At 34.5% G+C, this 27,444-nt stretch overlaps 1 protein-coding gene across 1 annotated transcript in view; it reads left to right on the top strand.

Moving 5' to 3' along the window:
- Positions 1-13,475, top strand: part of LOC131409253 (sulfotransferase 1 family member D1-like) — a 33,609-nt gene extending 20,134 nt beyond the window's left edge. The window contains 4 exon segments of the mRNA XM_058546338.1: positions 4,031-4,157; positions 7,234-7,328; positions 10,633-10,811; positions 13,139-13,475. Of these exon segments, the coding sequence (XP_058402321.1) occupies positions 4,031-4,157; positions 7,234-7,328; positions 10,633-10,811; positions 13,139-13,253 (516 nt within the window). The 3' untranslated portion in view covers positions 13,254-13,475.
- The last annotated feature ends 13,969 nt before the right edge of the window (positions 13,476-27,444 follow it).

Here is a 27,444-nt window from a genome sequence, read left to right as displayed (position 1 = left end):
TACCACAGTCTCTTGATATTGAAATAGAAACAATAGAATGTTTATAAGGTTTAGTATTTTCTCAAGAAATTACATCAGCAACAGAGTCTTAAGCCTTAGAACTCTATACTCAATCTTTTGAAAAACTCCTTTCCAGCCATTCCCTTCCTCTCCCCATCCTTGTCCCAGAATATGAGAACTACTACCAGTGACTTGGGAATATAAAATTTCTCATTCTCTTTTCTCATCAATTGGAAGAGAAGAATGAAGCTCTAATTCTAGTTAGATGAAAGGTTTCTTCCCAAATGCATTTTTCCTTAGAAATATATTTGCTGCATTGGTGGCTGAAACCTCGGTATTTATTAGATGTACTTCAGGGGACAAGTAGACTTAATGGATTTCAGTGAACTTGCCTGAAAATCTAATTTCCAATGAAGCATAACAATGTCATTTCTTTTGGGAAATATGTTCAAAATTTCTGCCTTCAAGTGTACTTGAGGATTTCATACATAAAATAAATTTTAATCTCACACCAATCATTATAAACATCAATGATGTTTATAATGTTATGTAGCCATGACGATGGACAGAATGAAGAATGTTTAATCTTTATTGACTAAATTTACCCAAATAATAATTTACTTTCAATGAAAAATATGGCATTTTTCATCTTTAAAAAAATTGCTTCTTCTTTTTATTAGTTTTAATAAGTGATACAGAAGAATATTCTAAACTTAAGAACAATATTAGTTAATTTTTGTTAATTTCATATTTACTGTAATTCTTATTATACTTGGTGTTCTATGTTTCAAGAGATATTTTTCTTTTCAAAGGCTAAAGAGAAAGCAGGGATGTGAGAGATGAGAAGTCTTTGTTTTAAAACCATATGTAGTTGTGAATATTCTAAGTCAGGACATAGATATAAACACCTAGATGAGGAAATAGGAAAGAGAAATTAAGCATTCTGACAATATAAGCAAAAGTTTACAAGTTACAGTCATGGTGGCATATAAGGACATCTCGGTCAACAACAGACCACATATACAATGGTGGTCCCATAAGATTATAATGGAACTAAAAAATTCCTATGGCCTAGTGACGTCATAGCATTTGTAACATCGTAGCACAATTCATTACTCATGTGTTTGTAGTGATGCTGGTGTAAACAAACCTGCTGCACTGCCAGTTACATAAAAGTATAGCACAGTCAATAATGTATAGCACATAATACTTGATAATGATAATAAGTGACTATATTACTGGTTTGTGTATTTACTAGACTATACTTTTATCCTTATTTTAGAGTGTACTCTTTCGACTTAAAAAAAAAGTTACTGTAAGACAGTAAAAAAAAAAAGTTACTGTAAGACAGTATGCCATGTTATGCCAGCAGCCTCATACATCTTGTGTTTACTGCATCTCTTGATTGCATCATTTTCTCTTGTGCTTGGCTTAATCTTGTGTTGTTCTGTTCATCATTGCCCTTAAGCATACAAAATCCACTGTCAACGTGGCCAGTAAAAGGCCACATTGAGTGATTGACCTAGAAATAAAATTAAAAGTGATTAAAAACAACAAAGGTGAAAAGTCAGTGATGGTTATTGTTCACCAGTCAGGCATGTCCCATTCCACTGTAGCTACAATCTTGAAGAACAAGAAGAAAAGTGATAGTAGCTGTTAAAAGATCTGCTTCATTGGAGGCAATGAAACTAGCAACAGCAAAAAAATTCAAGATGGATTATATCACACATGTAGAAACTTCTAATGATCTGGATTGAATATCAGACACAGAAGTGTATCCCTCTCAACACTATGATGATCATGGCCAAGTAAAAATTTGTTTGTGATGTTGAAAGAAAAGGCTGGACCCAACTACGATGTTGAATTTATTGCTAGCTCTGGGTCATTTAAATGATTCAAGAATCATTATTCATTACATAATGTGAAAGTGAGTGGTGAGGCTGTGAACGCTGATGTGAAGGCAGCTGAAGAATTTTTGGAAACTCTAGGTAAGCTGAATGTGAAGGGAAATTACTTGCCAGAGTAAATATTCAGTATGGATGAAACTGCCTTATTCTGGAAACAGATGCCTGAAAGGACATCATCCGTAAGAAGGCCAAGTCAATGCCAGGTTTCAAGTCTCTTAAGGACAGGATATCTTATCAGTCTTGTTTGGGGGCAATGTTGCAGGATACAGAATTGAAACACTTTGTGATCTGGCACAGTGAGAAACCCAGGGCCTTCAAGCATGTCAATAAACACACACTGCCAGTGTACTATAGGAGCAATAAGAAGTCATGCATGACCCAGCTCCTCTTCCAAGTTGCCCTCCTGAATTGCTGTGCCAGCAAACTGGAAAAGTACTATTTGGAGAATAACATATTTTCAAGATTTTGTTTATTACTGATAATGCTTCTAGACATCCTCCTTTTATTAGTGATCTTCATCCCAGATGCTTCAGTACCAAAGCAGTGTTTCTCCCTCCAACCAATGGATCAAAGAATTACAGCAGCTTTTAAGGCCTACTACCTGAGAAGGACATTTGCTAACCTATTGCTGCAATTGAGAAAGACACTGAGAAGAAACTAATGCAATTTTGGAAGGATTACTGTATCTATGACTGCATCAAGAACGTTTCTTGGGCTTGAGATGATGCCACCAAGAATTGTATGATTGGTATCTGAAAGAAGACACTCAAGAGGGTTGTCCATGACTTCAAAGGATTTTCTAAAGGTGGGGAGGTTGCAAAAATTAACAAGGCTGTGGTTGAGATGTCAAATAACTTTAACCTGGATGTGGATGAGGATGACACTGAGGAGCTCTTAGAGGTGGTTCCTGAGGAAATGGCTAAGCAAGAGTTAGAACTGGAACAGGAATGCATAGATGAAGAAGAGGCAAGAGAAAAGGAAACTGCAGGAGAAGAAAAAGAAGAACTTTCAAATAAATTCACAGTGAAGGGTTTAGCAGAAAGTTTTGCAGATCTCAACAAACTCCTTAAAACGTGGACCCTAACACCAAAAGTTTTCATTAATAGAGAAGAATGTTCACGGTGCATTATCTGTTTTCATGCAAATCTATGATGAAAAAAAGGAACAAATCAAGCTAAAAACCGTGGCCATATTTCTGAGAAGAGTGACACTTCCTCAAGAAGAGCTTCAGGGAAGTCCTCAGGAGATATTCCAGAAGAAGGTATTGTTATCACAGGAGATGACAGCTCCGTGCATGTTATTGCCCCTGAAGACCTTCCAATGGGACAAGATGTGGAGGTGGAAGACAGTGATATTGATGACCCTGACCCCACGTAGGCCTAGGCTAAAGTGTGTGCTTGTGTCTTAGTTTTTAACCAAAAATTTTAAAAGGTAAAAAAAATTAAAAATTATAGTAAAAATCTTGTAAATAAGGTTATAAAGAAACAACATATCTTTGTACAGCTGTACAATATGTTCATGTTTTAAGCTAAGTGTTATTACAAAAGAGTTAAAAAATTAAAAAGTTTATAAAGTATACAAGTTACAGGAGCCTAAGGTTAATTTCTTATTGAAGAAAAAAATATTTTTTTATAAATTTAGCATAGCCTAAGTGTTTATAAAGTCTACAGTGGTGTACAGTAATGTTTTAGGCCTTCACATTCACTTACCACTCACTCACTGACTCACCCAGAGCAACTCTGAGTCCTGAAAGCTCCGTTCACGGTAAGCGACCTAAACAGGTACACCTTTTTTTGATCTTTTATACTATATTTTTACTGTACCTTTTCTATGTTTAGTTATATTTAGATACAGAAAAACACCATTGTGTTACAATTGCCTACAGCATTTAGTACAGTAACACACTATGCAGGTTTGTAGTCTAAGAGCAATAGGCTATAACATATAGCCTATATATGTGTAGTAGGCTTTGCCATCTAGGTTTGTGTAAGGGCACTCTGATGTTTGCACAACAATGAAATGGCCTAATGATGCATTTCTCAGAACTGATCCCCAACATTAAGTGACACATGATTGTATTAAAGAATAGAAACAAAACGATGATTTCCCATATCTCCCCACAGATGGTCTATGTGGCACGGAATGCTAAAGATGTGGCTGTGTCTTATTATTATTTCTACCAGGCGGCAAAGATGCACCCAGAGCCTGGCACCTGGGGGGAGTTCCTGGATAAATTCTCTACAGGGAAGTGTGGGTCCGACTCTTACTTTAATCATGCAGTTTCATAATGAAAAGTCTTTTTTTGCAAGGAAACATAAAATTCAAATATAAATCTTGTGTTTATTATAAACCTAACATGTGCCCAAAACTATACTAATGCATTAGGAAGACTATAGTAGAGGCAGAACACACAGCCATCTCTCCTCTTTAAGGACTTTTGGGGAATATGTGACACACAGATTTTTCAGTCCTTAGTCTTATTGTTTCATTAGTGCTTAGTGACACTGATAAACGCTTTCTTCTCTTGCCGTCCATGCCATTGTATTGTCTTGATTTTATGCATATTTCTTGGGCTCTTTTTTTCCTACCATTTCTTTATTTTTGTTATATAAACTGAAAATTCTTGAGTGAAGATTTTATTCTCAAGGCTCTATTTTTCTACCTGTGTATTCTCTCTTTCAGGGAAACATATTTATACCTATGGTAATAACTCTACTTATAATTCTCATAGAAACATTCTCCTATAAAAACTCTTTTTCTAAGGCAAATACATCTCAATGGGATCTTGCAAATTTTTACTCCTGCTATTGCTTGGATCATTCTCTGTCCATGTCTACTCATTTGTATCATTATTAAAGTCTAACTCTTCTTCTTAGAATCAAATATACTCTACTTCCTTCACAGCCCTTTCTTAACCTCTCCATCCCAAGGATTTTCTCTTCTTCTTTCGCTCTTCTAGGAACTTCCGTACCACTTATTGTCTGAATTACTCAGTATCTGCCATCTTGCTCTTGTAGTTTTATTTATTAGAAGTTATATTTGTTTGCTAGGACTACCACAACAAAGTACCACAGACTGAGTGGCTTAAACAACATAAATTTATTTTCTTACGGCTCTGGAGGCTAGAAGTCCAAGATCAAAGTGTCTTCAGAATTGACTTTTTCTGAGACCTTTTTCCTTGGCTTGTAGATGGCCATCTTCTCTCTATGTCTTCACATGGTCTTCTCTCTGTGCATGTCTGCATTGTAATTTCCTCTTCATATAAGGAGACCAATCATATTGGATTAGGACCCATCCTAGTGATCTCATTTTAATCTAATTACCACTTTAAAGACACTATCTTTAAATATAGTCACATTCTGAGGTATTGAGTTTGGGACCTTAACACATGAATTTTGGGGTGGACACAATTCAGCTCATAACACTCTTCCTTCTGGCCCCCCAAAATTCGTGCCCTTCTTACATGCAAAATGCATTCACTCCATCTCAACAGCTCCTACAGTCTTAATTTATTCCAGCATCAACTCTGAGCCTAAAATCTCATCTAAATATCATGTAAATCAAGTATGGGTGAGAATAAGGTATGATTCATCCTGAGACAAAATTCCTCTCCAGCTGTGAACCTGTGCAACCAGATAACAAATTATCTTCTTCCTAAACACAGTAGTGGGACAGGAATAGGATAGCCATTCCCGTATGAAAAGAGACATCAGAAAGAAGAAAGCCTGAAACCTAACTGGGCAAAGACCATCAGATTTCAAGGCTTGAGAATAGTCACCTTTGGCTTCATGTGCTGTCATCCAGGCCTCCTGGGATGGCCCTGCCCTCTGGGCCTGTGCCCTCTGGGGCTGTGGTGGTGGTGGGAGGCCTGCTGAGCTCTAAACGTTCTTTGGGGTCATTCTTCTCTTTCTTTGAAAGACAAAACATGTTTGCAGCCAGATAGCTCTATTGGCCCATTTCTTACCTGCAGAATCCCATAAGTCCAACAATCTTCCTGCGTTTTGTCCTGCCTCTTATCCCCTTCAGTCCCAACTGACGGTGTTTCTGCTGAGATAGTTGATTGGATCCAAAAGTCACACACCTAATCTCTTCAGTATAAATTGTCCAGCTACACCCTCAGTGTTCTCTCCAGAGCATACTTTCTCATTTTTTTGGAATATGGATAAGCTGAGAATTTTATAAATCTTTACATTCCAGTTCTTTTTTGCTTAATAATTTCTTCTTCAACTTATCTCTCTCAGCTCACATTTTACTGTAAGCAGCAGGGAGAAACCAGGCAATGCCTTCAACACTTTGCTTAGAAATCTCCTCAGCTAAATATCCAAGTTCATTGCTTACAAATTCTACTTTCCACAAAAAGCTAGAATACAATTTTACCAAGTTCTTTGCCACTTTATAACAAGAATTATCTTTCCTCCAGTTTCCAATAACATATTTCTTATTTCTGAGGCCTCACCAGAAACACCTTTAATGTTCATGTTTCTATCAACATTCTGTTCATGATTATATATGTTTCATAAGACAGTAGAAACTTTGTCTCTGAGTCTTCTCTTTTTCTGAGCCCTCACTAAAATTACCTTTAGTATCCATAATTCCACTAACCATCTCTTCAAGGCAATCTAGGCGTTTTTCTAACAAGCACCTAAAAGCTCTTCCAGCCTCTACCCATTATCCAGTTCCAAAGTCATTTCCACATTTTTAGATATTTGTTACAGCAGAACCCACTTACCAAAATTTGTATTAGTTTGCTGCACTGCCATAACAAAGTTCCACAGACTGGGTGTCTTAAACAACATAAATTTATTTTCTCATAGTTTTGGAGGTTAGAAGTCCAAGATAAAGTGTCTTCAGGGTTAGTTTCTTCTGAAGCCTTTCTGCTTGTCTTATAGATGGTCGTCTTGAATCTGTATCTTTACATGGTCTTTCCTCTGCGCATCATCTGTGTTGTGATTTCCTCTTCTCATAAGGATGTCATTCATATTGGATTAGGGCCCACCCTAACGACCTCATTTTAACTTAATTACCTCTTTAAAGGTCCTATCTCCAAATTCAGTCATATTCTAATGTACTAGGTGTTAGGACATTAACATAAGAATTTCAAAGGGACACAATTCATCCCATAAGAGAAATATTTCAACCTTTCTAAGTAGATTATGAATTCAATGAGAACAGAGGTTATTATTCTCTTATCTTACCATCTTTTGTTCTTGAATTAATAAGTAATCAATGTGAATGTATTGATAATGGTGACTTGGAATAACGTTTAACAATTCTTTACTTCACGTAAACAGTTTTAATTTTGCAAACATTTTTTCTTTCAATTTAGCGGCTTTTGGTTCCTGGTGTGACCATGTGAAGGGCTGGTAGGAGAAGAGGAAAGATTATTGTATCCTTTACCTATTCTATGAAGACATGACAGAGGTAAAAGGCAACTTCGATTTCTTCTTTATTTTTTAAGGAAATCTTTCCTTTCCTCTTGATCTGTAAATATTACTAATCTACTATCCTGTTAATTCTGCCTTGAAAATTGATCTTTCACTCAATCCACTTCTTTCTATCACTGCTGCTCCCTATTCTAGTTCAGGCAACTATCTGGACTTACTTGAACTACCTCATTTTGCTTCTATTATCCACTCAAGAGAGAATGATCTTGAAATCCAAATCAGAGTATGTCCACTCTCTTCTTCAAATCTCTCAATGGCTTCTGTCCTTATGTGAAATATAGAATTATTAAGCTAATTTATACAGTTCGGCATTATTTCACCCCTATCTCTCCAACCTCTTCTGGTTTCACCTTTCCCTTTCTCACTAAGTGAGCCTACTTGAAACATTTTTTCCCACTATTTTCAGATGCACCTCTTCTCATCCTTTATGTCTTAACTTAAATGTTACCTCTCCACAGAGTTCTTTCATGTCCGGAATGTCAAATAATCCACCTTGTTATTATCCATTAAAGTCTCTTTTGCTGCTATTGTTGTTTTCATAGTATCTACCACCATTTCTAATTATTTTATGTATCTATCTCTTCACTTATATTTTGTTGATTGCCTTTACTATAATGTAAGCTCTTTGAATGTATCAACTAAAATTATCTTGTCTATGATTGTTCCCCCAAGTGTAAGCACAGTAGGGCAACAATGTAATTTTCTTATTCAATCTATAAAAACATCTAGCTTTATTTTCTCATCTTCCATCTTATTGTTAGCATGGAATATAATTCACTGATTTGATCAAAACATTACGTTGATCTGATTGTTTAAACGGTTCATTTAAGAAATATTCCACATCTATTATATTGAATGTCTCTCAGCATGTTTACACCTCCTCTTTTCTCTTCAAAATAGTGTCTAGGTGTGTGGGGCAGAGGGTAAATTATACAAGACGTTATAAGAATGATAATGATTTGGAATCCCTGCAAGCAATGTCTACTGATTCCTACCCCAAAGTCCTTAGAATGATTTCCTTTATCACCTGAATTCTGGAGCCACACTGGCATTCAAAACTGAAATCTGTAACAGGTGAATCTCTTACTCTGGTTTATCTACCTCAATTTTCTCAGGGTCTAGTAGCCTTGACTCAACTTCATCTTGGTCCTTTAGGTTTCCCTAAATTCCTTTAGACAACTATGACTACCATTCATCTCTTATTTGGGAAATCTATTCTACAACCTCTAAGGAAGCCACCAGCTAAGGTGACCTCATCTGGAAGATTCCTTAGTCAAATTCTTAGCTTCTGCTGCATCCTGTTTAAACCACTTTGCACCTGTCACTCTGGATTATGGTGATATATTACCCTAGTTATGGATCTAGAATCAACAGGTAGTGGTTGGACGGGTCTTGAAGAGGATAGATATTATCTTGAAAGGAAACTTCCTACATTAGGTCGTAATAAGGTCTTCAAGCAAAAGAAGTTTAGTTTTCTCAAACATGGGAGAAGAATCTGCATCTGCTGGCAAAAAAGGCTCAAAATGACTCAAGGATTGCAGAGTGTCTGTGTCATCAGATCCACCCAAATAGTCTCATTCCAAGCTTGAGCAGTCCACCCTTTCCCCGTTATTCTTCCAATTAACTTTCACCTGATAGACTTAGCACAATTTCTTAGCACAAGAAAGAAATTCTTTTAGAACCAGCACATAAATTTTTTCTGGTTCTGTTTCCACGAATTGAGATGGATAGCTGAGGAAATCTAAACCTTAGATTGCTTTTCTGCCCAATCTCACCAGATCACTAAGATTATGGGTCTCTACCTCAGTTTGGTTTGGACCACCGAGAAGAAGAACAACTCCCCAGTGGGTAGAAGGGCACAAACTCATTGGCCTGAATGCCACCCTTTCATTCTATCTAATGTGGTGTCCTATGTACACTCTGAAGCACAGAGAAGGGAAATCAGAAGAAATACATGAAAGGATCTCTCCTTTTCATTGTTGACTCTTTCTCCTCCCCCTCATTCCTTAGGCTAGAAAGTGGATAGAATTTTATTTTACTTTCCTCCTTATATACTCATATTAACAAAAAATCTATGTAGGTGTGAGAAGTAGAAAGAGTATTTTTTTTTTCTGCTATAAGAGAACTCTTTGAGATGGGTAATCTATTCTTTTTTTTATTGAGATATAATTGAATCTAACACAATATTAGTTTTAGGTGTACAACATAATGATTCAATATATGTATATATTGTGAAATGATCACCATATTGTCTAGTTGACACCCATCAGCACACATAGTTACAAATTGTTTTTTTCTTGAGGTGAGAATTTTTAAGAGCTGCTCTCTTAGTTACCTTCCAATATACAATGCAGTATTATTAACTATCATCAACAATTTTTCTGATCTAAGAGGAAAAACTTTTAGCTTTTCACCATTGGGTATGTTAGCTGTGGGCTTGTCCTATGTGGTCTTTATTGTATTGAGGCATGTTCTCTCTGTACCCCCTTTATTAAGAGTTTTTATCACAAATGGATGTTGGATTTTGTCAAATGCTTTTTCTACATTACTGAGATGATCATATAATTTTTAACCTTCATTTTGTTGATGTGGTATATCACATTGATTGATTTGCAGATGTTGAAATTATCCTTGCAACCCTGGAATAAATCCCACTTGATCATGGTGTATGATCCTTTTAGTGTGCTGTTGAATTTTCTTCCCTAGTATTTTGTTCAGGATTTTTGCATCAATGTTCATCAGGGATGTTGGATCGTAATTTTCTTTTCTTGTAGTGCCCTTGTCTGGCTTTGGTATCAGGGTAATACTGGCCTCGTAAAATGAGTTTGGAAGTATTCCCTCTTCTGCTTTTTGGAAGAGTTTGAAAAGGATAGGTATTAATTCTTCTTTAAATGTTTGGTAGGTAATCTATTCTTGATGTTAGATATGCTAAAAAAAAAAAAAAGGATCAAGGGATTTTGAAAATTATAGCTTGTGATAGTAGCAGCTTGCTTTATCACCATCTGTTATTTTACAGCTTAATTCTGTTTTTGAAAGATTCAATATTAACCCAATCTTTTTCTTTGCTTTTTTTGGAAAAAATTTAATCTTCCTTCTAGCAGATGGTTCCCTGGTATAACCTAGAATAAGATATGTACTTGGAGAGCAAAATGAAATGTGCACATAAAAATGTAAAATTACTTCCTCTACCTCATTGAGATATGTAGAACCTTATTAAATGTATTGCCTATTTCATGACTAAATCTACCAGAAATAATCCTTTTTCTTTATATTTTCTTTAGGATCTAAAGTGAGAAATTCAGAAGTTGCCAAAGCTTTTAGATAAAGACCTGCCAGAAGAAACTGTGGATAAAATTCTCTATCATAGCTTTTTCAAAGTGATGAGGCAGAATCCTAGTGCAAATTATACGACTGTACCAAAATGTCACATGGATCATTCTGTATCTCCCTTCATGAGAAAGGATGAGAACATTATATACTAGATTCTGTAGAGCTTGCTAGTCACATCATGGAGAGTGTAGGGTTGCACATAAGAGTGATATTATAGGAAATGCTGGGGAGAGAAAAATTTAGAAAAAAAAAAAACCTTAGAGGAAATAGTTTGTGGCAAAGAAACTATCACCGCTGTAAGCCTAACCTGTTAGACAATTCCTCTAATGAGAAATGTTTACTCAAAAGCCTATGCGTCGATAAGCATGAGCCTTGGCACCCATTGCTATATCAGAAGAATGCCTCTCATTTGTCTGAATTATCTAGGTATTCTTCGTATTCCTTAGAAATTTTTGCTGTGGTAGGTAGTTAGCTTAAATGATGTTAGAAGTATTAAATTAATAAGAGAAAGTGTCAACTCCTTTAGGTTATTGCTATGGTTATGGTAAGTCATTGCATCTTCAGCATTGAACTCAATAGCAAGCATCTTGCACCAAATAGTCCTTTAATAAAAATGTGTTGAGTTGAATTGCTTGTGTGTGTATGAGTGTGAGAGAGAGAGAAATTGATTCTGTTAGTTGTGCATGTATTAGTCAGCTTTGCTACAAAAAAATACAAAAAACTCCAATAATCTCAGTGGCTTAAAACCACAAGAAGCATTTTTCATTCAACGTTGGTGGATGTTGGCCACCTGTGGCTGCTGCACTTTTGCTCAACTCTTTTTGACTGATCGGTTTTGTTTGGCTCCCATAGGCTCAGCCTCTGATGTCTTTTTTTTCTGAAACCCAGCTAAAAGAGCTGCCCATTTGTGGGATATGCCCAATATCATGGTAGAGAGGAAGAGCAAGAAAGGTGGTGAAAACTTGCAATGCCTTTTAAAGTTTCTGTTCAGATGTGGTATATATTGTACTTATTCAAATTCCATCGGCCAAAGCTTATCAAAAACCCAAGCCTAAAGTTAATGAGGCAAGAAGGAATCACACAACATGTGACAATGGACAGAGATGTAAAATCTTCTTACAGTAAAGGAGAGAGAGAATCATTAGTATAATCTAAGACTGTTTTGGAGAAACAAGTGTTTTGATGAGAGCCTATAAAGGGACTATTGTGGGTAATTTTAATTAGAAATGTGTCTTCATGCATCTTAGAGATGTTTTTTAGAAAGTTAGGAAGTATGCCATAGATAAGTCTTGCTGGGAATTTCCGGATCTCAACCAGGTATGATTTTGCCTGCAAGGGGATGTTTGGCAACATCTGGAGACATTTTTAATGGTCATATATAGGGGTATGCTATTGGCATCTAATGTGTAGAGGCCAAGGATGCTGGCAAACATCCTACAATGCACAGGGGAACTCCCATATCCCCCCAACAAAGAATTGTCTGGCTTCAAATGTCAACAGTAGAGATCTAAGTAAATAAAATAAAATGTCAAAGTTGAGAAATCCTGGGCCAGATTGACGAAGTTATTTTGACATGTTTTCTTCCCTTTTTTTTTCTCTAAAACTTGGCTTCCAAATGTGTCTTCTGGGTTATCCTGTGAGATAGTCTATGAAAATGGCATTATTTTTTATAAGATATTCGTTTCAAATGCTGTTCTGTATCCTTTCTTCAAGGTTTTAGATATGGTTAGTGTTTTGAAGATTGAATAATCCTATAATAAAGAAATATGGTTAATTATATTTAACCCAGTAACTTCCAAATGTTACTTGATCATAGATCTTTTTTCATAAATTATCATTTGACATTGGAAAATGTAGTTTTAAAATGACTAAAAACTTCTCTGTAGACTTTATTAAGAAAGCTCTTGAATCCAAAGAGTAAAGATTTTGAGATATTGGATTTTCTCCCAGTGTCATTTATTGAAGCTATTTAAGGGACTATTTCTTTACATAAGGTACTGAAAAAAATCCCTGGAGATTTTTGGAAAACTAAGAAGGCCTTGGGGGCCGGCCTGGTGGCGCAACAGGTTAGGTGCGCATGCTCCTCTGTGGCAGCCCAGGGTTCGCCGGTTCGGATCCCGGGCGTGCACTGATGCACCGCTTGTCAGGCCATGCTGTGGTGGCATCCCATATAAAGTAGAGGAAGATGGGCATAGATGTTAGCCGGGGGCCGGTCTTCCTCGGCAAGAAGAGGAGGCTTGGCAGATGTTAGCTCAGGGCCAATCTTTCTCACACACACAAAAAAAGAAAAAGGCCTAGGAGTCTGGGAGCGGCAGTAGGAGGTGAGGAATATAGTTATGGAGTAGACATGACATTCTAAAGTTAAAGGTTTAAAAATACAAGTATGGTAATTCAAATTAAAATTGATCTTAGAAGGAAATTTTACAGTAGTGTCAAATTTACCATTTCTTTCTTTTCAGGTATTTCAGGAGACTGGGAGAATCAGTTCACTGTAGCCCAGTATGAGAGATTTGAAAAAGATTATGAAAAGAAAATGAAAGGGTCCACACTGCAGTTTCGTTCAGAGATCTAAGAAATACCTGTTCTTTGACCAACTCATTTAGTTTGCACTTAAATTAAAAGAAAAAAATCCCTTCAAACATTTGGTGAAAGGAAATTCTGTATGTGATGTTCCTTATGTACTAATATTAGTGGTTTGTAATAGAATATTCAAAGAATTTCAAAGTCTATATTTGAAAAGTTAATACTGTCTGTATGATTTTAACTACCTTCTGCAATGTTTTTACTATTCTTAAAGAAGAATAATAAAATTAAATTTAAAATCTATAAATTTACCTGCTTTATTTTTTAAACACAAGTTCTGGGCCATTGAACTGGCAAAGAAGATATTTAGGGAAGTCTTCAATATGGATAGAATAGAACCAAAATATCTCCTTAAAAAGGCTTTAATTTCTCTTTGTTATATGCTCAGGATGACACCAGTGTAATAAAAGATCAATGACAATTTTGTGAAAGAAGTTCACTGAAATGTATTGCCCTAGAATGCTTTACTATAGATTAAATTTTGGCTAGTTTATTAATCATAGTCTTCTACTGTTATAGTTTATATGTTAATGATCTAAACTAGCACCAAGAAAGTAAACAATAAATATATGTTATGGAAGTATTGTTTGCATAATAATGCATTAGCTCCTGTCAGACAGAATAATCAATAGTTATCATTATATAAACTAATCAAAATTTATTAAATACCTCCTATGTATAATATGCCTTAGAGATAACAATAAATAAAATACGAATCCTGAATTCAAAGAACTTTAAGCCAGGTTAGGAATAACAAGAAATAATTTTAAGAAGAACACAAGAAACCGCCACAATACTAATAGCTGACATTTATTGAGGGCTTGCTAGATACCAAGCGCTCTGCTGTGCAATTTACATGGCTTTACTTCAACTGCTCTTCATTCAATTCTTTAAAATAGGTATTCTATTTTTTTCCCGATTTTCCTGGTTAGTAAACTGGCAGAGAAAGAACAATAATGCACCCAACCACATGTCAAATATTCAGTAAAAGCTTAGAGAAAGGACAGTTTGATTTTTGATACTTTTTCTTTTTAACAGTCTCAGTTATTCCCTCTTATCCTCATATTCCCTCACTAGCCTATCCTGTACTCACCCTCTTTCTCATGTTCTCAGGTTCCTGCCACTGCATGTCAATCAGACCTCTTGACTTTCAGCTAATCCAGATGTGGTTACATTTACAAAGATCACTGAAAATCTTCCCTGATGTGGAAAATAGCATATGTTCTCAAATTTTATTCTTTGTGAACAGTTGATGTTCTAATCTAGCAGTCTTCAAATCTTTCTAAACATTTATTATTGCAATAAAAAGTTTGGAGTACACTCCAGTAATACATAGACATCTATTTCTTTGTAAATTATACACATGTATGTTGTACAAATATATTATGCACACTCTAAAATGAACAGAAATACAAATTAAAAGGAGAGGAAGACGGAATAACCTAGAATATTTTATTTTATTTATTAATTATACGAAGTACATTTGCTGTCAAAAAATTATTTTTTTAGTGACACTTTAGAATGAGAAAAACGTGATTGAAATGGTTTTATGATTTTTTAAATCTTGGTTTAACACTCTGATTTGGCATATTGGCCTAAATTCAGGTTATTTCAATACTTGATTGCAGTGATTATAAAGGTAAAAAAAATAAGTTTCTAAAACAAAAGTTCTAAATGGAAAAAATGTAAGTTTTCCTGTGCTTACTAAATCAGGTATTCGGTTTTTAATCTTATCCATCATTTAGGGAAAGAATTCTGCTGAAATTTGGTAATAGATTTGTATCTTCATGCAACATGAGGTGTCATTCGTGTTGCATTTTTATGTTTGTAACAAAGAAGTTCAAAACCTATTAAAGGTCTTTGGAAATATTTTAAATAAGTTAAAATATCCTGTTTCCCAGTTTTTTAAGTGTGCTGATATGAATTTCCCTAAGTGATTCATTTACATCATTTTTACCAATAAAATCTTATAACCATGAAAGTATTTTCAAAAGGCCCTCTCCTTAGTTCACTTTTGATGTATGTGTCAGAAAACCCTTACCTTCTCGCTCGTTTTTAACATTAAATTTCTCTGAAATCATACAACCCATAGTCATTTTTTTATCATAGAAAGTCAGCAATTTGAAAAAACATCTTTAAAGACATATAAAAGTATAACAAATTTTTTAATTCTACAACTCACTTAATTACCTTTTTGTGAGACAATGGGAAAACCTCTGTGTGTTTAAGGATTTTTATGATTGATCCTCAGCTCCTTAAAAAGTAATATTTGTTCCTATTTAAAGGTCTTGTCTTTACAAAATTAATTATGTAAACGTCATCCTATAGCTCACAAACTGTAATCTATTGTAATGCACAGAAACTAAAAGAAACCAGAACAATTATTAACTATAGTTAATACTGTATTGTATATTTGAAAGTTGCTGAGAGAGTAGATCTTAAAAGTTCTGATTACAAGAAAAAAATCGTAACTATATATGGTGATGGATGTTAACTAGACTTACTGTGGTGATCATTTAGCAATATATACAAATATCGTATCATTATGTTGTACACCTAAAACTAATGTTATGTTATATGTCAATTATATCTCAATTAAAAAAAAATTGAGAGTGCCACTGCCAACTCCTCTGTTTTCCTAGAATTCCTCTGTTTCCTCAGAACATTTGTGGTACTACCATATGTGACTCATGGTCATCCGACATAAGGACAAAGTGAGGACGCCAGTGTGAATCTACAAATTGTATGGTAGTAAAGCTCAATTTCTCTTCTTATTTTTGTCCTATATATATAATTATACATAATCACTATATATATATATATACACACACATTATATATATGAATAACATATGCCTTATGCACACGTATATATTTATAGAAAAATAAGTTAATGTTTCCTCTGGAATCACATTTCGACTTCAGTGCTCTATGGAGTACATGCATACCACTCTGTAGACCAATTTCATAAATCACATATAATACTCCTTTTCTGTTTTCTGCCTTAGAGGAAGAGTTGTTAACCAGTCTTCTCCTCACTTCTTTACCATCAATTTAATACTATTTTCAGAGGCTCCATATTAACCTACCTTTCACTGGCAAAGAGTTTCCCATAACTCTGTACTTAGTCTCTCATGCTCTCAAAACTCAGGTTTCTGAATGATATCATTTGACTGCAGCATTCAGGTCACCACCTAGACAATGATTACAATTAACTCATCAAGTTAGTCTGAAGTTATTTTATATCTTGAGACCTCATGAGTTAGACATATGCAATTTAATCAAGCTCATGATGTCAGACTTCATTTCCCCTTTATGGCTAGTTCAGATACATTACATTTCAACAGATTGGGCCAACATTACTAATTCTGTAGCATCTAAAGCAAGGAAGGTTAGAAGAATCCAATCATTTTTATTCTTCATGTTGAATATTGAAGCTATTGTGAAATTCTATTGCTGCAGCTGGTGATATTTGCTCAAAATACTCCCATCAGTGACCATCTTTTATCTACAGTATTAGGTCAGACTTGGATCACTTCTGTCAGGATCTCCACGTCCAATGAGTCACCTTTCAGTCGGACTCTTCTCTTCTCTTGGCTTCTGGCTCACATCAGTGTACTCTTGCTATAGCATTGCTCCCTCTGGCATTAACCATTCGTAGTTGTGGGACAAAGCCTTTTATCCAAGCTTCACTACTGAACAATAAAAAGAAACAAGCTATTGATACACAAAACAACTTGAAATAACCTCCAGGGGTTTATTCAGAGTAAAAAAAGCTAATTTCAAAAGGTCAAATACATATAAATCCATTTACACAAAATTCTTGAAATGATAAAGTTACTGAAATGGAGAACTGATGAGTGGTTGCCAGGATTCAAGGAAGGGACTGGAGTGAAGTAGATGACTATCAAAGGACAACCTGAGAGATCCTGTGTTAATAGAAATAAATAGTCTGTATCTTATCTGTATCAATATCCTGGTTTTGATATTATACTACGGTTTTGCAAGATGTTACTATTGGGGAAAACTAGCTAAAGGGATTTAAGATCTTTATATTATTTCTTGTAATTTTGTGTGAGTCTACTTTTATCTTAAAATTTAAAAAAAGGAAAGTTTTAAGAAAGTGATGGTAACTACAGCCTGAAATAAAACCTAGTCAAAGAAAATCAATTACATATAGTGCAGTTTTAGCGGGTTCTAAGGCTTATAAAGGGGTTTGATGAGGGAACGCTCCAAAATGGAAGGCACTTGCTAGTTACTGGGTGTCTGGCTACCTGTTCATAGGGCTCACTTAGCTCTGAGCCCTGGGGATAGAGATGAATATGCCCTCCTCTTAAAAGATTAATAGTCTTGTGGAATCAACAGACAAGTACTAAAAATAAACATAGAAATTTGCTGAGCTGCTGTGATGACTTTGACAGGAAGAAGGTTCAGTCAAATATTTTTCTTGATAGTTTGACTTTTCAGTTATAGTTTGTAGAATAGCAAATACAGGAAAACAGTACCTATTAGCATTCTGGTTGTCTTTTTGTGTGTGTGTGTGAGGAAGATCAGCCATGAGCCAATAACCGTTTCCAATCCTCCTCTTTTTGCTGAGGAAGATTGGCCCTGGGCTAACATCCGTGGCCCCCTTCCTCTACTTTATATGGGACACCACCACAATGTGGCTTGACAAGTAGTGCGTTGATCCGCACCGGGATCTGGGCCTGCGAACCCGGGGCCACCGAAGAAGAGCACGTGAATTAACTGCTACGCCGCCACTGGGCTGGCCCCCTGGTCACATTTTATTAATGACCTCACGTTATTCAATTATATGAGAAGTAGTGATTGAATGATTTGTCGATTAATCTCTTATCAGAAAGGCAGTTTAATGTAAGCCGATTAAAGAGATTCCGTTCCTAAGAAGAAAAAAAAAATCTATACTCAGATTGTTCCAAAAAGAAAAAGAATATATCCATGCTGTGGAATTGAGCTGAGTCTTTTAAGCCAGAGGGGGTAAATTTTTTTCTTTTTTCCTGGGGCAAGGTTCATTGTTTATTTGTTCTTCTCAATTACCTACATCTTTCCCCTACATTAGACAAATGCTTCTCGGGCTCTTAAGGCATTTTCCAACGTGGAATCAAATATTCTACCTATTTCAAAAGTGTTGTTTTTGCATCATATTCTAAAATTTTAGAATGCCGTATTTTAAGCATGAAGTTCCAAAAATAATTTAGACTTGTTCCTTATCTATGTTAACACTATAATTACATCCATTGTATTTTTTCATTGTCTTTGATTTGTTAAACCGCGTTCATCTACTCACATGAAATATACAAATAGGAAATTTCTTCTTCTGAGATAGGAAAAAAACAACATTTTGAAATGAGAAATCTATCTTTGTGTTTTTTGGCAAAAAGGAAATTTCACAACCAATTAGTGAACACATTAATATGCTTAATTGTACAATGATTTAATAAAGTCTAGGATTTACTTAATGGTTAAATGAAAGTTCACATTTAAATATGTGAAAACGCCAGCACATTGTTTGGCTGAAAGACCTTTCTTTGATATTGGGCTGTAATTTGTGCTTTTGTTCTTAAAACGTCTTTGGTAATGAGCCAGCACTAAACCCTATATTTGCTCCAGCTGACAGGTGAGAAGGATTATTTATATTGCTGTTTTCTTACTAAGAAAATGGATTTCTTGTAGAACACATGCATTTTAAAACATTAAAAAAAAACTTCTTTGTTTTAAAAATCTATAAATCAAACTAAATAATAACCATTCTTGGATTTGGGCCTTTTTTTTTTTTCACTATGATAAATACACATAGTAGAGATTTAATATTAAAGGAATCCATATTAGATGTTATAAACTGAATTTTCAAACTTCTTTTAATCTATATTTATTTCTTATTTTGACACCTTGGATCTTGAAGTATCCCTCACTTTTCTTCACATTATAGACATTCTTAAAATTACAAGCATTTTACGAATAGAGAACATGCATCAGAAAGAATTTAAATCATTTTTCTCAAATCATACATTTAGAAAGTAATGAGATTTGTTTTATAATACAAATAACTGACACTTGCTTTTCCAATACAAGTCATTGAAAAAAAAACAGTGATCATCCCAAATTTTCTGCCGATGTCCTCTATGTGCTGTCTCTTTCTTTATTCAATGAAGATTTAAAATAGTACTTTGACTACATGAAGATATTATTTTTGGCTCAAAATATGCTAGCTTTAGGGGTTTTCTTGTTTTGTTTTGTTTTTATACAATTACAATGGAGAATCAATTTCAAATTTATAGAAAATATAGCCAACATGCAACTATGGACAAAACATAACTCCCATTCAGTATGAGTGCTATAGCTGTAAACACAGCGTGCTCCAACAAGGAACACAAAACCATGAACTACAGTAATCACACCCCCTGGATTTTCCATAACAGCTCTCAGATATTTCAGATATTTGGTCTTCTTTTTCCGTATATATGCAGGTAATTTTCAGATCACGTCGCCAGTATTTTGATTCAGAAAACATTGGCACCACACTTGTAATTCTTGACTTAATCGATATAAAAATAACACCTTGTGCATTAAAAATATTAAATATTACCTATTAACAGCACTTGGTTGAAATGGAAGAGCTCAAATGGACTTATCTAAAACATACATTTGATGTAAAACATTTGATGTATGAATTATGTAAAGGGACTTTTAGTGATAAATACTGTAATCTCATGTGATCTCAACAACTAGGTCCTTTTCAACTCTCAACTATTCTAATTTTATAATAACCATCAAGAGCTCTAGTTTGAGAAGAGGAAATCTCAATTTATTGAAATTAAGACGAGCTTGGCATGTTCCTGCTCTCTGTTAGGAAATGTGGTAGTTTAACAGAGTATCTTGCATTGACCTAAAACAAATGATAGGACAGTTTTTCAGATACCATTCTAAATACAGCCACATGACACTTAAAACTAAATGAAGATGTAGAGAATAGATATTCAAGATTAAGACTGTAGGTGGTTGCTCAAAGCAACAGTCCTGTTATGTTGCAGTGAATGATATGTAGTCACTTTCCTTGTGATATTAATTAATTTAGCAAATAACCTACTGATTCATAATTTTAAATGGCCCCTTTCTAGTTTATTAAATAACTTTATAAAGTGTGAAAATGTTTCATAATTTCAGTAGCCATACAATATTATATTTATATACACACACACACACACACACACACACACAAGTAAATCAACTCTAAATAATTTCATAGGCTGTTTCTTGCCTATACAGAACTCAAAGAAAGAAAAGCAAAAATTGAAGTTGCTCCTGGGGAAGAAGAATAAGACAAAAAAATATGTATGATTTAAGTTCATACATATTCTATACAGGTAGCAACATTTAGAAAAATTAAAGCAATATAAATAAACAAAATTCTTAAGGAATCATTAAAAGAGACTGGTCTTCTAAACCATACTTTCCTATACTTGATTTTCACTTGTTCCATCAACCAATTAAAGAACATACGGATCTATGTTTCTGTCACTACACTAGCCAATGTTGGAAAGAAAAAAAATGCAGAGTACATGGCTCTTGTCTGTCTTTGGGGAGCTGACAAATGACTAGATCAAAGAGAAATGTGGAACTGCATATTAAGTGTTAAACTCTCTGTTCAGACATTAAATGCCGCTGGAATTCTGATATGGTATTTATTTCATGTGGAAGAGACAAAGTACATATTGCCTTTTGATATCGCCTTTTGTCTCTAGAAGGAAACTCATTAGGAGCTTATAAATTAGAACTTTCTAAATAATCAAACTCTCACTGCTCTATAACTTCAAAAGATGGGAGCTGGGAAGATGTGGGGAGAAGTATTAGAATCAAAACAGTAACTAGATATAGATCAGAATTTCTATATTAAGTATTAAATGGCAAAAATGGAAGAAAGCTAAAAAATAATTTTAAAGAATGAGTAAGATAGATAGAATGAGAGAGAGAAAGAGGGGGGAAAGAGAGAGAGAGAGAGAATTCCATTTTATAGATGAGGTTTCTCTCCCACAAGACTACTGCATCAGAAATGGAAAGAGAAACATATTCCTTTGCTTCCAATTCTTTATCTTCCTTAGGGAGATACAATTTATCAATACTAGAAATTAGCATTTTTCTGTCTAAATCTTTTTAACAAGTATAGAATTATACGTGAGTCCTTGAACAGTTTAAACCAAAAATAAACTAACTTTATGAATCCGACTCACTAGTATGGCCTGTGGGTCTATTTTTTCAAAGTGGAAAAAACATAAGACTACTACACTTAAGAAAATGAAAAAATATTTAACATTTTTTACCTCAAGCAAAGACTTTAAGAAAGGTCTTATTTATGTAAATATCAGGGTTTATAAGTTCAAATCCCTAAAAAATTTTAAGCAATATAGTCATGGCCAGATTTATTTTCTTTGAGATAATTTACAAAACAATGAATTGCATCTTATACATAAACATGGTATAATGACTTTTACGTATGTAATATATATAACACACATTGAATATGCATATAATGTATACGTGTGTGTGTGGTGTGTGTGTATAATGTGTCCACCATTATAGTATCATACAGAGTAGCATCACTGCCCTAAAAATATTCTGTTTCACCTATTCATCCCTTCTTCCCCTCAGCCTCTAGCAACCACTCATCTTTTTACTTTCTCTCTAGTTTTGCCTTTTGCAGAATGTCCTATAGTTGGAATCATATAGTATGTAACCTTTCCAGATTGTCTCCTTTCACTTAGTAATAAGCATTTAAGTTTCCTCCATGTCTTTTCATGGCTTGGTAGCTCATTTCTTTTTAGCACTGTATAATATTCCATTGTCTGGAGTTTATTTATCCATTCACTTATCTAAGGACATCTTAGTTATTTCCAGTTTTTGGCAATTATGAATAAAGCTGCTATTAAACATTCTTGTACACTTTTTGTGTGGACATAAGTTTTCAACTTATTTGGGTAAATACCAAGGAGTGCTATTGCTGGATTATATGGTAAGAGTATGTTTAGTTTTTTAATTAACTGCCAAACTGTCTTCCAAAGTAGCTATACCATTTTGCTTTCCCATCCTTCAGCAATGAATTAGAGTTTCTGTTGCTCCACACCTTGTCAGCATTTATGTTGTCAGTGTTCCAAATTTTAGTCATTCTAATGAGTGAGTAGTGGTATTCTATTGATGTTTTAATTTGCATTTCCCTAATGTATGATATGGAACATCTTTTCGTATACTTATTTGCCATCTGAATATCTTCTTTGATGAGGTGTATGTTAAGATCTTTTGCCCATTTTTTAATTAGGTTGTTTGTTTACTTATTGTTGAGTTTTTAGAGGCTTGCATATTTTGTTAGAAATGGTAGGTGTCTGTTTTATCTGATCGTAATGTGCCTAATAATTTTTTGTGATTAGTATTTTGCAGGTATATCTTTAACATTCTTTTACTGCTAGTCTTACTCTTTCTTTTTGTTTTAGATATTTTCTGGTACAAGAATTTTACTGCATTTTTTCCTGATCTAGTATTCTGTATTGTAGATGGTACATTTAATCCTTTTTTATTACAATTACAGATACATTTAGATTTATTTCTACCATTTTATATTTTAATTTATATTTGTCCTGGTTTTATTACACTCTTTCTCCTCCTCTTCCTCTCTCTCCTTTCTCCTTTTTCTCATGTCTTGCCTTCTTTCAGATTGATTTTTCCCTATTCATATTTCTACTTCTGCTTTTTTGGAAGTTACAGGCTTTATTATTATTAATTTTTAGTAACTCCTCTCAAAATTTTCCATGTATAATTAACAAGGTTTAAAAATAATCAAAATCTTTGACTTTCTCCTCTGAGTAACATAAAGGACTGACAATCCTTTATAACGGTCCACAGATTTCTTCAAGTAATATGTTCATTTTGCCTTGTATTTAAGTTTTGCCATGTATTATTAATCCCATAATTCACAGATTGGTTTTAGTTTCATATAATCATAATTTTTTTATGTTTACCATCATGCTTTCTCAACATTCCTTCTTGAACCTCAGAACTTCCTACTAAGATTGATATTTCTCCTCTTAAAGTTTATTCTTTAAATTTTCTTGTGATGAAGTTCTACTGGTAGTAAACTCTTAGCTTTTGTTTAAAGAATATAATGTCTTTAATTTGTCCTTGCTCTTAAAAAATAATTTTGCTACACACAATTCAAATTTCACAGACATTTTCTCACAGCCCTTTAGTTTGTTAATCTACAGTTTTCTGGCTTCCATTGTGGCTTGTGAAATCTATTGGCAGCTCACTTGTTATTCTTTCACAGATCAAATCTCTCTTACTTTTAAAACATTTTCTTAATTTTTGTTGTTTTCAGTTTCACAGCCATGTGTCTGCCTGTGAAATTTTCTTAAATGTATATCCTGTTTGCGATGTATTATGCATCTTGATCTTGGGAAGTCACATATTTGATCATTTCTGGAAAGTTCCCATTCATAATTTCTTTAAATAATTATCTCCCTATTTCTTTCTGCTCTCTTTTTCCAGAACTTCAATTACATATATGTTAGAATTTCTCATTTTATCTTATTTTCTGCACATTACTCTTCTCTTTCATATTCTCTCTTGCTGTAGTGCTTTCTAATTTTTTTAATGTTGTTCACTTTTACTGTTTTTCTGCTTACTCATCTATGGAATTTTTTTATTTCAATGATTTTAATCTTTAAAATTTTGTTTTACTGTTTTCTTACAGCTGAATGGTCATTTTGATAGTTCAATTTTTATCGATATTTTATTTCTTAAATATTTTATACATAATTAACTTAAATTCTCTATCTGATAAATCCAACACTTAATATATTGGAAGATTTATATCCATTATGTTTGTTTCTACATTCTCTATTTTCTAGTGGATTATTTCCTCCTCTGCTATGTAATTTTACTGTGAGGTAATAATTGTGTGAACTTTACATGTTGGAATCCTGAGTGACCCAGATTTAAGATAATTTTCTTCAGAACATTTGTATTTGTATCTCTCAGGCATCAGTGGCCACTACCACCCTGGAATAATTTTATCACAGCTTTGATATTTGGGCTCCAATTTTCAGGCCGAGGTAAGTAGTACATATTTAATTGCAGACCCATATGCCGGCAGGCTTATGATTACAAATTCTATTGCAATAGTATTAGTAGTATTATCAACTCAGAGCCTTGTCAGGGAGAGGCTGTTCTCATTGTGGGGTTTCCCTGATTTCATTAGCTCTGCAATATTTGTAGTAATAAATTCTATCTTATTGTGGAAAGATTTTCTGAACGTTTTGTTTGCCATTCTAAAAAATCCTGTTTTTGTGTTTTTACTTTTTCCTTCTGATTTCTAAGAACTGTTGGTGACAGGAAGTTACTACATAATGGCACAAAATAAAAGATTTTATGCATATTTTACCAAAAAATTTAAAAGCAGAGATCACATAAAAATTTAGGAATGAAATTTGAAACAACACCGGCTTCAGCGTCACAGAGCTTACAGATGAATGGTGGTGGCTTTTACTGCAAGCCACACTCTCAAAAATATGCCATGAAACCAGACTCCCATTCATATTCAGCTGAATCAAAACTGGAAAAAGAAAAGACACAGTTTTGTATTAAGCAAGCTATGATAACTATGAATTCTTTCTAATAATTATGAAGCCATGTGTTCTGCCTCACTCTCGGACCACAACACTCCTCATTTAAGACAATGTCGGAAGTGAATAACATCTGTGCCTGTGTGGTTCCGACAGTCAAACGATTTGCACTGATGTGTGTGTCCTACTTACATCCCCTTGTAAGAATATCTGCTAAAGATGATAACATGAGGCCTAATAAATTAAAACCATACCTTAATTCAGTAGGCCATGGTATACTTTTCTTTGGAAAGTAAATAAATTCTCAATAAAACAGAAGTTACAATTCCTACAGCTGTGTCTATAGCAAGAGCTTCCATGTCCAAGCCACTGTGACGGCTTCAAAAATCTTGAGAGAAAATTTGATAAGAGCAAATGTAAACAATTTAGGGAGCAGTGGAGCCTGTGGATCCTCATAGTGTGTGGGTTTGAGGGGTTGAGGTGCTGTAAGAAAAGAGGATAGTAAGAAAACTAGAGAAGGGGAAGAAAGCAGACATACACTGGAATTTTATATGCACACGTTGGTATGTAGTAGAAGTAGTGGACTTCTACTATGTTGTAGGGACTGCCCTACAAACAAAAGTGGATTTAGCATAGTTGAGGGGAAAGCCAGCTACGGATGGCAGTTCCACGGGGATAAAGTCACTACCGTTGTGGACAAAACTGTTTGTGAGCATAACGGCATCTGGCTCATTAAGAATTCAGTTACTTGCCGGCCGGGTGGTGCAAGTGGTTGGGTGCGCGTGCTCAGCTGCAGGGGCCTGGGGTTCACCGGTTCGGATCCTGGGCGCACATGGACTCACTGCTTGGCAAGCCATGCTGTGGCGGCGTCCCATATAAAGTGGAGGAAGATGGGCACAGATGTGGGCCCAGGGCCAGTCTTCCTCAGCAAAAAAAAAGATGAGGATTGGCAGATGTTAGCACAGGGCTGATCTCCTCACAAAAAAAAAAAAAAAAAGAATTCAGTTAAATAGTTCATTTCTGCCTAGTCACTGTTCATAAGCCATGTCCATTGCTCTAGCCTACCCTGCTATTGAATCAGAAAATGAATGCAGGAATAATATTGATAAAAGTTCACACTTGCATAATGCTGACTATAGGTGGAGCGTTGTATTAAATGTTTCACAAACACCTTTTTAAATTTGCATAATGTCTGTATGAATTTGGCACAGTATTATCCCCATTTTATGTAGGATAAAACTGAAATACAGAGATAGTATGTAGCTTTGGCAATGTCCAGCAGAACTGGGATTTGAATCCAGGCAATTCTGCTTTGCTGCAAAATCTTACCTCATCCTGACCAAAGTCAGTGCTTTATAAATTAGAAAGTTGACACTGGAGAAATTAAGAAATATTTCTCAGGATGTACTGATAGTAAAGTGGCAGAGACCAGGTTAGAAAGTATCTTCAGTTCTGACCTTCCTAAATCTCTAACATAATTGGCTAAAATGGTACAGATTAGAAAGTGAAGAGAATTTAAAAATAAAGTAATGACAAAACAAAACAGAGTTAATTACACCCTGGGTGTAGGATACACGAACAGTGTGTATGAGGTAGGGATGTGAGTTATAATACAATTCTGTGCTTTCTATACATTTACTCCTTACGGATTTTCAGTCTACTTAGCCTGTCTCAGAAAGTCACAGTTCTTCAGGAAAAGTTAAAAATGATTCCAAGAACAGCAAATGCATGAGCCACCTATATTTACAGAAGTCTGAATCACCATTCTGTGTTTATTTCCTGCTTAAAGTTCTTTGTTATCTTATGAGTATATTGAGGTATAGAGTGTGTGTTCAACCAACTATGTCAAAGAAAATACTATAGTCAGGTTACATGAAATTAACCCTAGACTCTTTATTTCTTTAAAAATATGCAAAACCTTAAATGGTCTCACAGATCTCAAGTTAATAAAACTTTGGAAAGTTCAACAGCTATAAAGTATAATATCACCTTAATTTTACTAAAACCAAAATGAAAACATTATTATTACACCTTTTAAAAGAAAAAGAACCATTTTATTCTTTGTAAGTAAAATAAAAGTAATTGTTTGTTTTGTATTTCAAACAGTCATAAAACAACCATTTAGACTAGTCACTCTTTGATATGTATTTACCTCATCCATCTATTAAAGTCAAAATTCTCCAAAGCATTTAGAATATAACTTCTTCTAAATAAGCAAATGATGGCAATTATCTGCAAAAGCATTGGGGTAAAAATCTAGAAGGTAGGTGGTTAAAAGACAGCAGAAAACTCTTCTAAGGACTTGCTCTGCTATGAAATCATAATTTCTAAAGAAATTTAAAAAATTGATTATATAATATTTTGACTCAGTTGTTGACATATGTAAAGAACTACTGCTCAATCTAAAACACAAACCTTTAAATATTCATTTTCTAAAACTCATACCAAACAAGGTATTCAACAGGGACTCCTGCCCAATCGTACACTTCATCAGGCTGAGAGTGGATGAGGTTCACATCCAGGGCAAGTGTCTCCACAGCTGTAGAGGGCAGAG

Source organism: Diceros bicornis, chromosome 8, assembly GCF_020826845.1.
Source record: "Diceros bicornis minor isolate mBicDic1 chromosome 8, mDicBic1.mat.cur, whole genome shotgun sequence".
NCBI classification, from domain to species: domain Eukaryota; kingdom Metazoa; phylum Chordata; class Mammalia; order Perissodactyla; family Rhinocerotidae; genus Diceros; species Diceros bicornis.
The sequence above is the reverse complement of the archived record's forward strand: the minus strand, read 5'-3'. Positions and strand labels throughout refer to the sequence as shown.